This window comes from Neodiprion lecontei, chromosome 7 (assembly GCF_021901455.1).
Source record: "Neodiprion lecontei isolate iyNeoLeco1 chromosome 7, iyNeoLeco1.1, whole genome shotgun sequence".
Classification (NCBI taxonomy): Eukaryota; Metazoa; Arthropoda; class Insecta; order Hymenoptera; family Diprionidae; genus Neodiprion; species Neodiprion lecontei.
In genome coordinates this window covers 16259881-16274845 of record NC_060266.1, presented here as the reverse complement: position 1 = coordinate 16274845, position 14965 = coordinate 16259881, and the positions used below count along the sequence as shown (strand labels likewise).

Genomic DNA, 14965 nt, shown 5'->3' with positions numbered 1-14965 from the left:
GAATGGATATGATCACCTTGCGCGAGTACGCGTTGAAATAATATAATCTCATGGGATTCCATGCCCGGCGTTAAGGTTTGTCGGATCGCGGGCAGGTCAGTACATATTCCTCCAAGGGGGTCTAGATTTGGTACAGACTGTCAAGAGTACCGTACACTGGACGACGGGGACCGTCCGTGGTTATATATACGTATAGGTATATATACAAGAAAATTGCCGTTAAGACCGTCGCCCCGCGACTGGCAACACGGGGCCCGACTTGCCAGGCTCTTGGCTCTTGAATCGATGATGAAGATCCCGGACTTTTCTCGATCCTTCGGCGTGGTGCATAGTTGGACTGCGATTTACAATTACTATTAATTGGGAAACAACGAGGGGCAGTATTCAGGTCACGTATTAGTTTGGAACTAATGGCCTGTGAGAATACGTGGTAGGTTGACTTACCTTTTATCACGCAGTATGGGTGATTAGTAAAAACTTCTAAATCACGTGGAATTTGAGTCGAACGGAAATTTTTTAATTGTAATAGCGATCACGAATTGATTGGTATAACTTGAAATTGTTCGAAGGGAATGTTGAAATTTATATAATATTTTCCGTATCGCAAAAGTTATAGAGTATTAAAGAAGGAAACACAAGGTGATGTTGGCATTGTTTGAAATCTGTGTTGAAATTGCTTAAGCCATTAAAGGATAGGGGTAAAATCGAGAGCAATTGGGATAATGGGTCAAGTCACAAATAGTAATTTAACTTGCAAATCGTTTGAAAAGAAGATTGAGATAGGTGCATAGAGAAAAAGTTTGTTTGTCACAGGTGCTAAAAAATGATACAGTGAAATGAGTATTATTACAATAACGGTTGAAATATTGTTGAAATTACAGGATAATGCGGTACCAATAAGTATTTAGTTTGACCATAAATAGTCATCGATGCTACATTTCCTGGTTATGGCACCATTAAATCGGTTTGTTACATTGTTTCCGCTAAACAAGGCCCCAACATTAAATTATCGTAACAATCACAAAAAATATTACCCAGGCTAGTATAGGTGTACAAGAATAATAGTGTCAGCTACTAAATTTTCTGATCACAGCCAGAAAACGAATTTTCATTTTCTATTCAGAACTACATTTTATGTTTATGTTAAAAAACAGTTAACGATTGTAGAGTAACTGTAATTAAAATATTTTATAGGTGTGGTATTATACATCTGTATGAAATTTGGTTCCGTCAAAATTGGGAATTAAACTACAAACAGCAACTAGAAACAAAGAAAAATGAAACTATCCGAGAAGCTTCGATAAATAAAAGTTGAAATCGTCTTTAACAATTGTAATCAATTGAAATCTGATCAGCCAAACCTGAATTCGGTAGAACGTTGGTTCTGCCAATATCAGAAATAAGAAGTGTAAGAGAAAGACGGAACGCGATGAAGAGATAGGTAATAAAATATCGTGAAAACATTTAAAAATCAAACTCAAAGTGATTTGAAATTAAATTGATATTGATATTTTAGAATCGAATTTTATCACACAAATTTCTCGGTTGTTGTATCTCAGTTATTTTCTTCTATCCTTATCACATAAATTTCTGTGTTCCTGTTTAGACAATGGCGTCAGGCTTAAATATCTGAAACAATCGTCAATTGTTTCCGTTGATTGCATAATTAAGTTGCACTTCTTACTCTTTGTTGTTCTTTAACTGCAGAATTTTCTGGACTGCGTTTAGATCGTCGCCGCTATTGTTGCGATCTTTGATACAGGTATACCATTCACGGAGCGACAGGAATGCTGATGAGCGTTTGATGATGGATCCGGCAGTCCAGTAGCTACCGTATCGACCTGAACTGTGATGTCTAGGCATCTCGAATGCAAAAAACGGAAGCCAGACTCCCACGGGCTTACTGTTGACCGTCGGTATTATACGATTAGTAAGGATCCGGGTTTGCCTTGCAGGCATTCTTAGACTTCTGTTGCTAGCTACCTTGATCGTGTGACATGACTCACCCCAATGGTAATGATCGTGATGATGGTTATTCTGATCTTCGCACAGATAAAAACTTTTTGAATTTTTAATTCCTACATTTTTTGTATCACATCTCGTCTTATCATTTGGAATGCTTAGAATCATAGTTATCAGAGTCCAATATCGAAAATTCCCAAGAATCCAATCATTTGAGATTTAATAACCTTATAATGAATACCAATCTAATTATTTCAAATTGAATCAATTCTTCTGTAATATAAATTATAATTATAATTTTTTCCCTACATAAATAATAATTGCCATTTTCTGACATAAATAATAATAACGCTCTTCATAAATTTGTAAATCGAATTGTTTCGGTATGGTTAAATAACTAATTTATGCATTTTAGATACTCGATTCTTTGTTTGATTTATTTTTTAACGTATGGCGTATCCTATGGGCAAGAGCTATCTTAATAATGTACATAGAACTTGGTTTGAAATAAAAATTATTCAGATTGTCAAGTTATTATCGTGCTACGGAAGTTGCGTTGACTGAGAATTAAGAAATTTTAACTGCAATTTTTTTTTCAAGACATTGAAATTATAGAAATTGAATATTCATATAACGATTTTCCACCACAAAAACCTCATATCTCGTACTACGAAGAGAGTGGCGTGTTGATAAGCAGCAGAGACTCTGTTAATAAAATATTGACACACAAGTATTTTTCCAGACTAAAATAAAATGAAATGGGAGTCTAATCAATGTAAACAATGTATCCGCGCGTGCATGAAAGAGCTTGCGACTTTTTCGTGACGTGATGCTCGCGCGATATCGCTTCCTCTATTGTACTGTTGCGGCCCTATTGAGAGATCATAGTGTCAAGTGGTCCTGGAAGTCTTTGAGATCCTGGAAATTTCCTTGAATTTACTGGACACCATGTTAAAATACATGTGGTTTTACTCGATAATACGAAGTGGTCTTCCGAACAATTTTTTGTTGTCCCAAATGGCATTTATTTGAACAAAAAAACATTTCTTTCGTCTTATTCGACGAATCCGACAAATCCTTTCTCTGTGTTTAAATCTTCTCGCGAAAGAATCACAAATACTTTATTAATGAAACCCGAAGCTTTAACTTTGAAGCTGATATTTCAAAATCAAATATCAATTCACAGTCTATATTCAGTCATGAATTTTTCTCACGATGAACAACTCGGTGCATATCAATCTGTGATTTTGTTTGTATTCATATGCACGTTAGACAAGTATTATACGTAGATTTTTATCTGATCGATGTTCTCAATTCGGAGAGTCAAATATTTGGAATTGTCACGAACAAACTGCTTTAGCCTGACCATGAGCCAGGCCTCGAACTTTTCGTTTTTGTACTGTAGGTTCCAAGTTTCCAAAACAAAAAAATGTTTATATCCAAGTTGAATTCCGAACTAAAAATTGAGATCCGTTATTAACGAATCAGGAACTACGATATTACATGAAAATATGTCGATTGTTTTTATTTTGAACCATTGTAATAGATCCACCATTACAAATATTGGAAGTTTGACCTTCGGTGACCCAAAAAACCTTCACCTTCTAATTCTGACAAAAATCCGAATATTTTTAGATTTTTTTTCATCATATTGGATTCGCCATGTTAGATTTCGCAAAGTTGACTTTAGATTTGTGATCAGTGACTTGAAAAACGCGACGGTACCAGTTTTTATTTGAATTTATTCATCCATGCTCAAGATATGATTTTTGTTTCATTTTTTGGAATATCATTATTTAAAAAACTTGAAAAGTATTGAAGCCATCAAAGCCAAAATTTAATCGGTTTTAAGTTTGGAAAAGCCGTGTCGATTGAGATCAAAATCATTGAAACCCAGTAGCTCGTTTTCGAGATATCGCCGGACAAAAAAAAAAATTGATCACATACACTGATGTTTATTCGAAGATGGTCGGAGGTGATTTTCTAGACTTTGAAACGTCGAGATCTAGTGAAAACTTAACTTTTCATTTTCGGAGTGTTGATAATAACTTCTTATTTTCCCGCAAGCAGAGAAACGGGAAGTTAAAAAATAAAATACAACGATTAAAATTTTTTTTTTTTTAAATCAACTAGAGCCTTAATTCGCAATTTTTTCTCGTAATTCCATTCATTGCAAGTCTTGTTGTGAGAAGTAGGAAGCAAAAGCTCAAGTTGATAGGACACGAATTTTATTGTATGCAGAATATCGCGATGATGCGGAAAAAAGTACTGCACGCTGAAGACTGATAGATATTGGTGAACTACAGTTTGGGATTAAAAGACTAAAATACCAAACAATAATCGAATCACATGCCTTAGAATACGCCCATTAAGGAATTATAACTGTTTTTAGTCATTTCTGTCGTTTAAGAGGGCTTAATAATAATCTTTAAATATGGGGATGGCTCAATGGCCCACTGTCCTAAGGGACACAATTCAGTAGCCCACAGTTTTAACGAACGCACATAAATAAACGATTGGTAATATTTTGGCCCACGAGTAATATGAGACTCACAATAGCATATTGCGTAACAAGGATGCAAATTCGGTCTTTTCGGACCGAGCGTCAGTTTGTAACATGAGTCGTAGTCGAAGACGAATATTGAAAATACGCTAGGCGAAAAAACCGTTACGTCCTTGTAGCACATGATCACCGAAGATGGAGTCACATAGAAGCGTACGGCTTGCAGGCTATTTGAAGCAAGAAAAGTTGGGGTGCTCGGACGAGCTATCACCCCAACAGCTAGGTGTCGCTAGTGGCGCCTTTGCTTGTGTGGCTCACCTACAGCGCTCTATACTAATGCGTACAGTGTCGGTGTGTTGGCTCCGACCGGCGAGTTGGGGTGATCGTGTTCTCTATTGTCGACCGACGGTAGAGCCATCTTACAGATTTACGAGTCGCGGAAAATTTTGCTTCAAGCGGCCCATAAGCCGTACGCTTCTATGTGACTCGATCTTCGTTGACATGATTCTTTATATAACAAGAGTATCTTACGCGTTTTGTTTTACGATGCACGAAATTGAGGTTAGGGCTACGTGTTATCAGATTTGTTTGCGACTCTGCATACGTGCAGTACAGAAAGGACTATTTTTAACTCCAAAATCCATTTCAACTATGAACACGCGTCGACGTCGTTTTACCGCACTCTTCGAAAATGGGGTAATGCACGCACGCTCCACATGACTCGAAAATCGAACTTTCCCAGCAGATGTTAAATAATATACTATTATAAAACGCTCTCAAACGAAATAATGATCGCGCCTATTGTGTCGCAACCTGTCTTACACAGTACATTGTTTGCCTATTCTCTAGCGTTTTATTTCAGATTTTTTAATCCGATGTCACATTAGTTGTAAATAGTATTAGCAATGGCGGACTGGGGGGGGGGGTTGTAATTTGCCAATCCTTCTTCGTCCGCCACTGGGTACTAAATATTGGATTATCTGACTACTGCTGCGGAACCTACTTTCAATTTGTATCCGGACAATATGATTTGGTTGGGGTGAAAAATGAAAGTAGTTACGAGGATTGTACAGTAATCCCGACTGAAAATTTGTTGCTGTGTACCAAATATTTACAGTTTCGACAATGATTACAATTATTTACGGAAAATTTCCGTATATGATATTGAAAGGATTTACATCGTGTAGGGACCAAGTGCGAGTACGAGTAGCGCCGCGAGTGGCCAAATTTGTCCCTATCGATGGGACTTGCACTAACGTTGACGAGTGGTCTGGCGGTTATTTGTAATCATCTTTCCTAAACAAAAAATATTTGTACCGAAGAAATGCCTCCTCTCGGTGCAAGGAAAGTGAAGGTTAATTGTTTTCAATTGTTTGTTAATTGATTCAAAATGATTGGTCAATTTCGTGCCATCGCGTAGCCACGGAAGTTTAACCGGTTCGAATGACTTTGAAGGAGTTCAGTTATCAAAATATGAGTATAAGGTTACATGTTTACTTTATTATGGTTTAATGAAATTCATATTATCGGAAAATTTGAGGTAGCGATGATTCTCCAAAATTCATCGTTGTATCGACGTTGCGCACTTCAACTTGGTGCATGAATATTTCAAAATGATCATTCGAAATTTGGGCTTGCGCCTACCGTGAAAACATTCTTATGATGGCGATGGTGATATTGCAGGGATCGATGCTGGCCATATAGATTGCGATTCGATTCTACAGAAGTCAGTTATACTGGGCAAATGTTCTACAGAATATGTTCTACAGACTCATTTCTACAGTAATATTTTTCTACAGAAAGGAATTCGAGATCCACATTAGAAATAATCCTGCATGAATCGTTTTCTATATGGGAATTGTTCTACAGACTAATTTTCCACGTATCTTTTTCTATAAAATATTTTTCTACGGATTATGTTTGACACAACACACATTCAGAGCAATCACTGTATCATCAAAATCATATATTTAATCGTCAATTTGGCACATTTTGATGCAATTTAATTTAAATTATTTGTATTGAATTTATGCGTGTGTTGTGTCGATCGGGTATTGTAATAGTGATGTGTGAAACTAGAAAACAATTCCGTAGAAAAACATTCTGTAGAACAATTCTCCTGTAGAATAATTCGTGCAGGATTATTTCCGATACGAATCTGGAATTCCTTTTTGTATAAGAATATATTCTGTGGAATACTTATCCTGTAGAACTGATTTCTATAGAATCGATCCTCCTCCGCCATATCAGACGCTGGTCCAAATCTAATGGCGAGCGTATAGGAGGGGTGGGGGGGATTACTCGTTGTGTTGCACTAGGCTCATAATTACCCCCCCCCCCCCCCCCCCCGCCCCCCCGCTCTCCACCCCTGGCTCCTTGCTCAATGTCTTTCTATCTTTCTCTTTCTCCCTGAACGTGCACACAAGCAACAAACTATTGACGTACATATAACTAAGTGTATGGCGAGAATGCAATGAGAGTCACTGTACCTTGTACCGGTTGTTCCACTCTATGGAATGTGGATGCTGCTGCATATCGAGCCCCGCATAGTCGTCTCCTACTATAACAACGTTTTCAGTATGCGCAGTGCAGGTGGGGTTCGCCCGAGGAGGAAGTGTCTTCCTTCCTCCCTCTGCTTGATGATGCCTTCAGACCCTTCAAACTTCGACGACTGCTCTACATAATGCGAGTCCGTATAGGTGTACCTACTTGTTGCTCGCGTAGATGGGCTATCGCTTTTCACCTCTCGACACGGCCGAGTCGCATATCGATGGCCTCTAATAAAATTCACTCAACTTTAGAGCGACTGATTAGAAAATACCTAACTCTAGCGTGACGATTAAAATAGAAATAACCCTACGGACTCCGAGGATAAAACAGTTATCTTCTATGCTGGTCGGGGAGATTTTGTGACTTTATACCCGGTACGTGATGCTAAACATGATTAAAAAAATAAAATAACTCTTGTAATTTAGTGCGATGCAATAATAACTATTGACTGGCCTAAGATATCATGGGCATGAAACGACATTCGATAGCAATTTCTTAAAGTATTTTTTTTAAATTTTGCTTCGAGTCGATCGTACATTGAATACTCATGAAGTTACTATATTCTCAAGCTCGAAATATCCATTTAGAAATACAAAAACATTGACAGTTCTTAAATTTCAGACAGTTCCTTACGACTAGATAGTGATGCTTTATTCCGAATCGCTTCAAAATTGTTAAAAATCTAGCAGGTTTGTTCGAGTTCATTTTACGATTGTTTATTTTGTGCAGAAGATTATATGCTATAAAGTCACTGAAACAGATTTTTGTTCTTTACGGTTATTACGTCAATACTGTCATTTGATGACTGTAATAAATACTGGTGCGATGTTACAAAATTAAATATTTATCGACGTGCAGCATGATTATAAAAATGTGTTTCAGTGGCTCTGTAGAAGATAGTCTTCCGAATAAAACGAGGTAACTTATTGTGATATCGAAAGAATCTACTACATTTTTAGCCGTTCGGGATCGATTTGAAGTGAAGTATCGACGTCTAAACTTTTGTTTATGATTCCGGTGTCTTTGATTTTCGAATTTCCTGAGAGATTTTCGTAACCTACGAATACAATGCTTTGATAAATACTCAATACACGTCTATCTCGCAATAAAATTGATAAAAAGTGTAATTTTTCTACCGACCATACCACTGAAGAAAAATTTTGAGGCTCTTGATTACGTAAATAATAATATATCCTCGGCTAGCTTTCGCCTTTATAACTTGGCGGCGATTCGCTGCCGCGAATCTAGACATACTTTCGTTGCGTTCCTTTCTGCCATACCATATATTTTGAAGTATATGTTCATAAATGACGCCGTATTCATATAAGTAACTCAAGAAACCTTTATGTTATTGATAAAAACTTGAAAATAGTCGATAAAACGGAATAAATACAATGCATCTAGGTTTTTCAGGGCACACAATCAATTTGGACTCTACTATTTACCGACAAATTGCCGGAATTCGTCGTCTCTTGGCTCTTGAGTCTTCACTAACTATAACTTTTTTTAGGGAGTCTGGTCGATTTAAATGAAAAATTAATATCGAAGCGATCTTCGAGTACTTTTTTTTAAATACCATTGTCAGAACATGAAAAATATCTTAGTATTCGCGCATGTACCTCGATACATGTATTCATACTCCATACATATATACAGAATGATTTGCTAACGATGGGTACGTTCCGAAACACGATGGCAGCGCTAAAAACTCCCTAGGACAGAAACAAAGCTAGTAACGAACACGGCGGCGCAAAAGAGATAAAAGATCGTTGACAGCGCTGGAAGGTAATTTCGGAACGCACCCGATTGCACGGATCGTCGTCTGCTAACATTTAATGCGCACGCGCTACAACCGCAATGTGTGCAACCTCAAATTTTTTTACAGTGTGAGTTGAACACAACTGCCACCGATGGCTGTAAAATGTTTTGAGGTTACGTATATCGGAGCGAACTGTCGTCTACATTTATGACGGTTGGTCGCACTGGCAAAGAACTGGTCTCGGATTGTAGCGCGTGTGCATTGAATGTTAGCAGACGACGGTTCGTGCAATCGTTAGCAATTCTTTCTCTATAAATCGCTTATCTGCGAATTTTTACATTAATTTCTAGCAAAGTTCACAATCAGTCGGTGTGATTATTATTGATGAACGGTGGACGAGGTTGTTGCTTAATGGGTAACGATAATGATGCGATGGCAATGAAAACAATCGACGGAAGTGATGTGCGATATATATAAATATGCAGTAAGCAATTCGAAGTGTATCTCCTCGGTACATACACGTATGCCATATACGCATGCATACGTATTATATACCAGATCTATATATTTATATTCGCCACTGTGTGTAAATATGGTTTGCAGGCAGCTCTTATATACGATTAGCATATATTATAAGGAATTCTCTGTCTCTATTCCACATATCCTCGTACATCGTATGTGTAAACATGTGGTGTGTAAGCATATGTATGTATGTACTTGCATGCAAAGAAATTCAAACAGTATAAAGGTTATTTTATGCGCAGGTGCTTCTCAGTTCCCGCTATATATAAGCTGAATTAATTTATGTATACGCATGTATACCGATTTACATTGTATGTATACACAACGCAACCTCGAAACGATTATACGAAGGCAGACAGAAAGACGGGGATTGAGGCAGACGTTGCACACATATGTGTAATGTCGAACGAATTTAAATACCTAATCATCGTCCTGATCACCCCCCGGATACTTGCGGCTGTCCTAACCATGAAAATATGGTCACTTAATGACCATATGTATACCTATTTTGCGTGGTGCTGATAGTCGTCAGCCCCATTGACTATATAAGCCACTTGACTACCAGTGTCACTAGCGGCCGGAGATATTTCGAGGACCACTAGAATTACTGTGTGTCAACCCCCTGGTCCTGATGCGATCAACCCTGTAACTTTATTGCAGTTTTCTATTTTTATGTAACTAGTTTACGATTTAACAGGTTTCCTCGCAGGGTTGACCCTTTGAGTCACACATTACTGTACTGACCCTACTTTTATTGTAAGACAGTCGTAGTAGTAGTAGTAGTAGTGGTAGTAGTGGTAGTTTTTTTTTTAAAGAGGTTAAAAAAATCTTCGAAAAGACACCGACAGGATGGTATTTGTCGGTAGTGCCAGATTTTTACTGGCTAAAAACATTCCTCTTTTCGCCCCTCCTGTTGGGGAGGGGCGCCGAGCTGGAAACCGCTTTCGCATTACTTCAGCCTGGCCTGGGGTGCGCTCCTAGGCGTTCGCGGTGGTTGGATGCTCTAGCTTTTTGGCTTTCAGCACGTTTTCTGCGTAGGTTATGATTGACTGCCATTTCGTCTCAGACTCGATGATCTGAGAGGTCAGGTTATCCGGGCTAAGTGTGGCTCCAATGGCTCTATCGGCCCTGTCTCTTTCTGCCTCCCACCTACTGCAGTGGAAGAGGGTGTGGCAGGCGTCGTCAATGTTTTCCGGGCAGTACTCGCACCTAGGGCTATCTACTATCCCCATACGGTGCAGGTAGGCGTTGAAGAGGCCATGGCCCGTGAGCAGTTGCGTGATGTGGTAGTTGAGCTCTACGTGCTTGCAGTCGATCCATGGTTCGATCGTTGGGATCAGTTTGGCCGTCCATCTCCCTGTGTCAGCGTTTTGCCACCTGCGTGTCCATTCTCTAGCGTCTGTTTCCGCTCGAGCTCTCGAGTTGTATCGTCGAGAGTACCTGCTGAGCGTCGTTCTTGGAGTCGTTCGCGTTCTTTCGCCATAAGGTCAATTGGTATCGTCTTGGTTATAACTAGGATTGCCGCTTCTGAGGTTGTGCGATACGCGCACGCGACTCGGAGGGCGGCCCGTCTTTGTGCTGCCGCGAGTTTTTGTCTGTACTTTTCCTGGGTAAGTTGGTCTGCCCAGATTTTGGCACCGTACAATATCACCGAGTGTACCACGCTCTGTAACAGTCGCCGCTTGGCGTATCGGGACCCCGAAGTGTTTGGCATTATCCGCGCTAAGCTTGCTGCTATTTCGTTTGCCTTTTCGGCCGTTCTGGTAAGGTGTTCGAAGTATGTCAATTTTTCGTAGAGCTGGAAACCCAAGTAGCGAACTGATTGTTTCGCCGTGACGTTGGTTCCACCGATGTTTACTGTGAACGGTTTCTCGAACCAGCGTTGTCTGGTAAGGACAACCATCTCAGTTTTGCTGGCGGCTAGCTCGAGTCTGTGCCGCTTCAGCTAGTCACTTAGTCTCTCTACTAGACGGTCGATCTTCTGGTGTGCGTCTTCCTTGCTGTTTACGAGGACGATTTCAGCCACGTCGTCCGCATATCGTACAAGGTACGTGTCCCGTGTCGGTTCGGTCCTTAGTAGGTCGTCGTATCGCACGTTCTAGAGATCCGGGCCCAGGACAGAGCCCTGCGGGACGCCAGCCGTCACTTCGGTTGTGAGCGTGCCCTCTGTTGTGTTGGATATTAGCTCTCGTTCGCGGAAATAATCGTCCACCATGTCCCGGATGTACTTGTCCACTCCAAAGTCATATCTCAGTGCGTCGAGTATGTCTTCCCAGTCCACGGAATTGAAGGCGTTTCGCACGTCAAACGTGATGAGGACACCTACTCTCCGGGATCTGTGGTTCCCTGCCCATGCTTGTGTTACGAAGGCCAGGGCTTGGTCTATAGCCGAGACTGTCGAGTGCCGTTTCCTGAAGCCGTGTTGGTTTTTTGAGAGTTCACCGGCTCTCTCCACCGCTGTGGTTAGTCGTGTCTTGATTAGTTTTTCGAATAGCTTGCCGGCTATGTCAAGCAAGCATAGCGGCCTGTACGAGGCTGAGGTTATCGGCGGGCCTTTGCCTTTGTCGAGCAGCACCAGCCGTTGTCGCTTCCATTTTCTGCTAAAGGTTCCGCTCGAAAGGCAGGCGTTGTACATTCCGAGCAGTATTTTCGGCATTTTTTCGGCGATTTTCTTTATTACGCTCGTTGGGACCCCATCCGGTCCTGGGGCCATTCCTGGCTTAAGCGTACGTGCGGCGTCTTGCAGTTCCTCTGTTGTGAACGGTGGTGCCGCCACTGTTGTCCAGTTTCTTTTTTTGGGCGGTCTTCGTGGGTGTCGTGGGAATAGGTCCTCTATGACTTTCTTGGTCGTGGCCGAGTCCATGAGGGGTACGGGTGCCTGCTTACCCAATCCCTTGACCGCAATTTGGTACGCCTTGCCCCATGGGTCCTCATCCAGTTCTGCGCACAGGTTCTTCCAGCTTTATCGTTTGCTGCTTTTGATAGCCTTTTTGAGGTCTTTTTTAGCAATGTCAAATTCGTCGGCCAGTGCATTAGGCTGCCCTGGCTGTCGTCCCCGGTTGGCTCTGACGAACTTTCGTCGTAGTGCCAGGCACTTTGCTCTGAGCTCTCTAATCTCGCTGTTCCACCAATAATTTGGCCGTCTGTTGCCTCGGCGGGGCCTAGCAGGCATGGATGTGCTGCAGGCCACCGTGATGAGGCTCATCGTCTTCTCGACTAGGGTCTCGGCATCCAGGTTGTGGTCTTTAGTAAGGGCCTCCGCGGTCCTCTGTTTTTCCTGGAGGAATTCCATGAGCTTCGCTTCGTCCAGTTTCTTCTCGTCCATCCCTTTCGCAGGTGTCCGGTGTCGGCCCTGATTGGCTTGGCATTGGAGATTCCAAATTGGATGTACTGGTGGTCGCTCGCGCTGTAGTCTTCCAGAACTCTCCAGTTCTGAATGACGGCAGCAGTGTTCGGTGTGGCTAGGGTGACGTCGATGATGGATCCCCGCTGGCCAGGCCTCCTCCAGGTCGTAGTGTTTCCTTCATTGACGATGACCAGGTCAAGGCGGGCCGTCATGTCCGATACCTCGTTCCCCCTGGTGTCGCTTCGATTCATACCCCATTCCGTCGACTTGGCATTCAGATCTCCGGCGATAACGACCTCTCCTCCGATTTGTCGCGCTGTGTCCTCTATCTCACCGAGCTTACGTCGGAAGGTATGAATGTCTTCGTTCGGCGATAGATGGCAGCTGAAAATGGTGCAGCCCTGGAGTTTGGCCCAGGCAAAGCCGTCGCCCTTCCCAGTGCCCACGACTTGCAGGTCCGGGCTTACGATCCAGATAGCGGCTGTGCCGGTATTGTCTGGGATCCAGCAAGGGGTCGGTGTGTCGGAGTGTTGTTCAGCCAGTACGCATACCCTTTCTCTGTGATGTGTTGGTGCATCAGGTTCTGGGCTGTCCACCCTCTTTGTAGATTCGCTTGGAGGACAGTTATCATTTTGCCTTATTGTTTTTAGATCCGCGATAGGTCGTGCAGTTCGCGATGCCAGAGATGTGGTCGCTATTTCGTCCTTCCATTTCAGCACACAGTACGTACTTGGGTGTTCCGTTGCAGGAAGCGGCTTTGTGGCTGGCCTCACCGCACTTGTAGCAGAGGTTGCTGCGGTCGGGCCTGGAGCAGTTCCTCGAGACGTGCTCGTACCCAAGGCATTTGAAACACCTCTGGACGGCTTCGTGTATTCTTACGCGGCAGGCTATCCAGCCGATCTTGATGCGGTTGGTGGAAAGGATCTTCTGGGCCATGTGGTCGCTGAGCTCGACGAAGGCCATGCGTTGTCCACGGATGATATTTTTGGAGAGTCCTATTCTCTTAATGTCTGCGTTTTCCCCTAGGTCGCGTGTTAGCGCTCCTCGGATGTCGTCCTCGCTGGAGACGGAGTCGATGTCACGTATCTCAATAGTGATAGCTGGGGTGAGGTCTTTGACGGCCCCACTGGCGCCGACCGCGGTGGTGACGGCTTCCGTGAAAGATTTGCTGTGCTCAGAGTTCCGGTCCAGCTCCAGCAGTATCCCACCATCCCCCGTCTCTCTGATTGTGCGTATGCACGTTTTGTGTTTGTCAGGATTGACCTTCGTCTTGATGTCCTTTAGGAGGTCGGCGTAGGTTTTGCCTTCCGCTGGCTTGATTAGGACGGCATTGGAGCGTCTGCTCCGTGCGCTCGGGTTTTTGTTTTTGGCCCTTGGGTGTTCTGCGGGCATGGTCTGCGCTTCCCCAGCTGCTGTGGTCATCTGCTGTGCTGTCGGTGCGTCGCGGGGCGCGTTGGTGCGCTGCTTCTTTTGTCTGCGGGTGACGAGTGCGAAGTTGCCGTGTTGGTGCCTTGACACGTCCTCCTCTGGACCTGCGGGCGGGCTGTTTGCCGGCCGTTTGCTTCGCGCGGAGCGTGGTGTCACTTTTGGGTGGTTTGCTAGGAGGGTCTCTTCGCGTTCTTTCAGTTTGCCGTGTAGGGCTTTTCTCTCTTCGTTTTCAGCGTATGTAAGTCTGCGCTGGGCGTCTTTCCAGGCTTTGCGGTTGACTCGCGCGTCGGAGAGCAGCCCGAGTGCCTCTCCGATGTTTTTCGTGACCTCCGTAGGTACGGTGCGCTTTGCCTTTATTAAGCTAATTGTCTCCGTGATGAGCGTGTGCAGTACACTCAGCTTGCTGTCCTCTTGTCCGATTGCTGTGTCGCGGGCGAGCGTATGTTGCCGGAGTGGGTCATCGTGTTGTGCGCTTGGAGAGGTTAAGTCTTGGGCGTCATCTTCCGGTTTGTTTTGATTTTGTTTTGGTTTTAGGGTATTCATATGTTAGAATATACTCCAGAGCGAGAGGTCGTCTCCGAACGCGAAGGCTCAGGAAGTGGAGGGGTGGTCATCTTCTGACCATTGGGGCGGGAAAGATCATCCGCCCTGGCCGTGCACACTCTTCCTTCATCGGTTTCCTGACGCTCCCTTGGGTGCGGCGCGTAGACGCCGGGAGTTACCACGTACACTGCGTTGTGCAGATCATTTCGCACATCCCTTACGGGCAGCGTCACTACACTCGCTGGTCTACGTGACCCTGGTTTTTTATGGCGGTTTCCCTTCCTCTTCGCACCTCTTTTTGTCCGCGGGAGTTATTTTGTTTCACTCCTGTCCGTCGGTCTTGCGGCCGGTT

At 43.1% G+C, this 14965-nt stretch overlaps 2 protein-coding genes across 2 annotated transcripts in view; one reads left to right on the top strand and one right to left on the bottom strand.

Annotated features, from left to right (window-relative positions):
* LOC107218359 (protein N-terminal asparagine amidohydrolase) overlaps positions 1 to 14965 on the top strand; it is a 65375-nt gene that overhangs the window by 14998 nt on the left and 35412 nt on the right. The window lies entirely within an intron of this gene.
* On the bottom strand, positions 10633 to 11199 carry LOC124295575. Its single transcript, XM_046746004.1, has one exon. The coding sequence runs from the start codon at positions 11197 to 11199 to the stop codon at positions 10633 to 10635; it is 567 nt and encodes a 188-aa protein (XP_046601960.1).

Excerpts from the sequence above, each read along its gene's own strand:
- LOC124295575 (XM_046746004.1), bottom strand. The coding sequence starts at position 11,199 with ATGGTTGTCCTTACCAGACAACGCTGGTTCGAGAAACCGTTCACAGTA.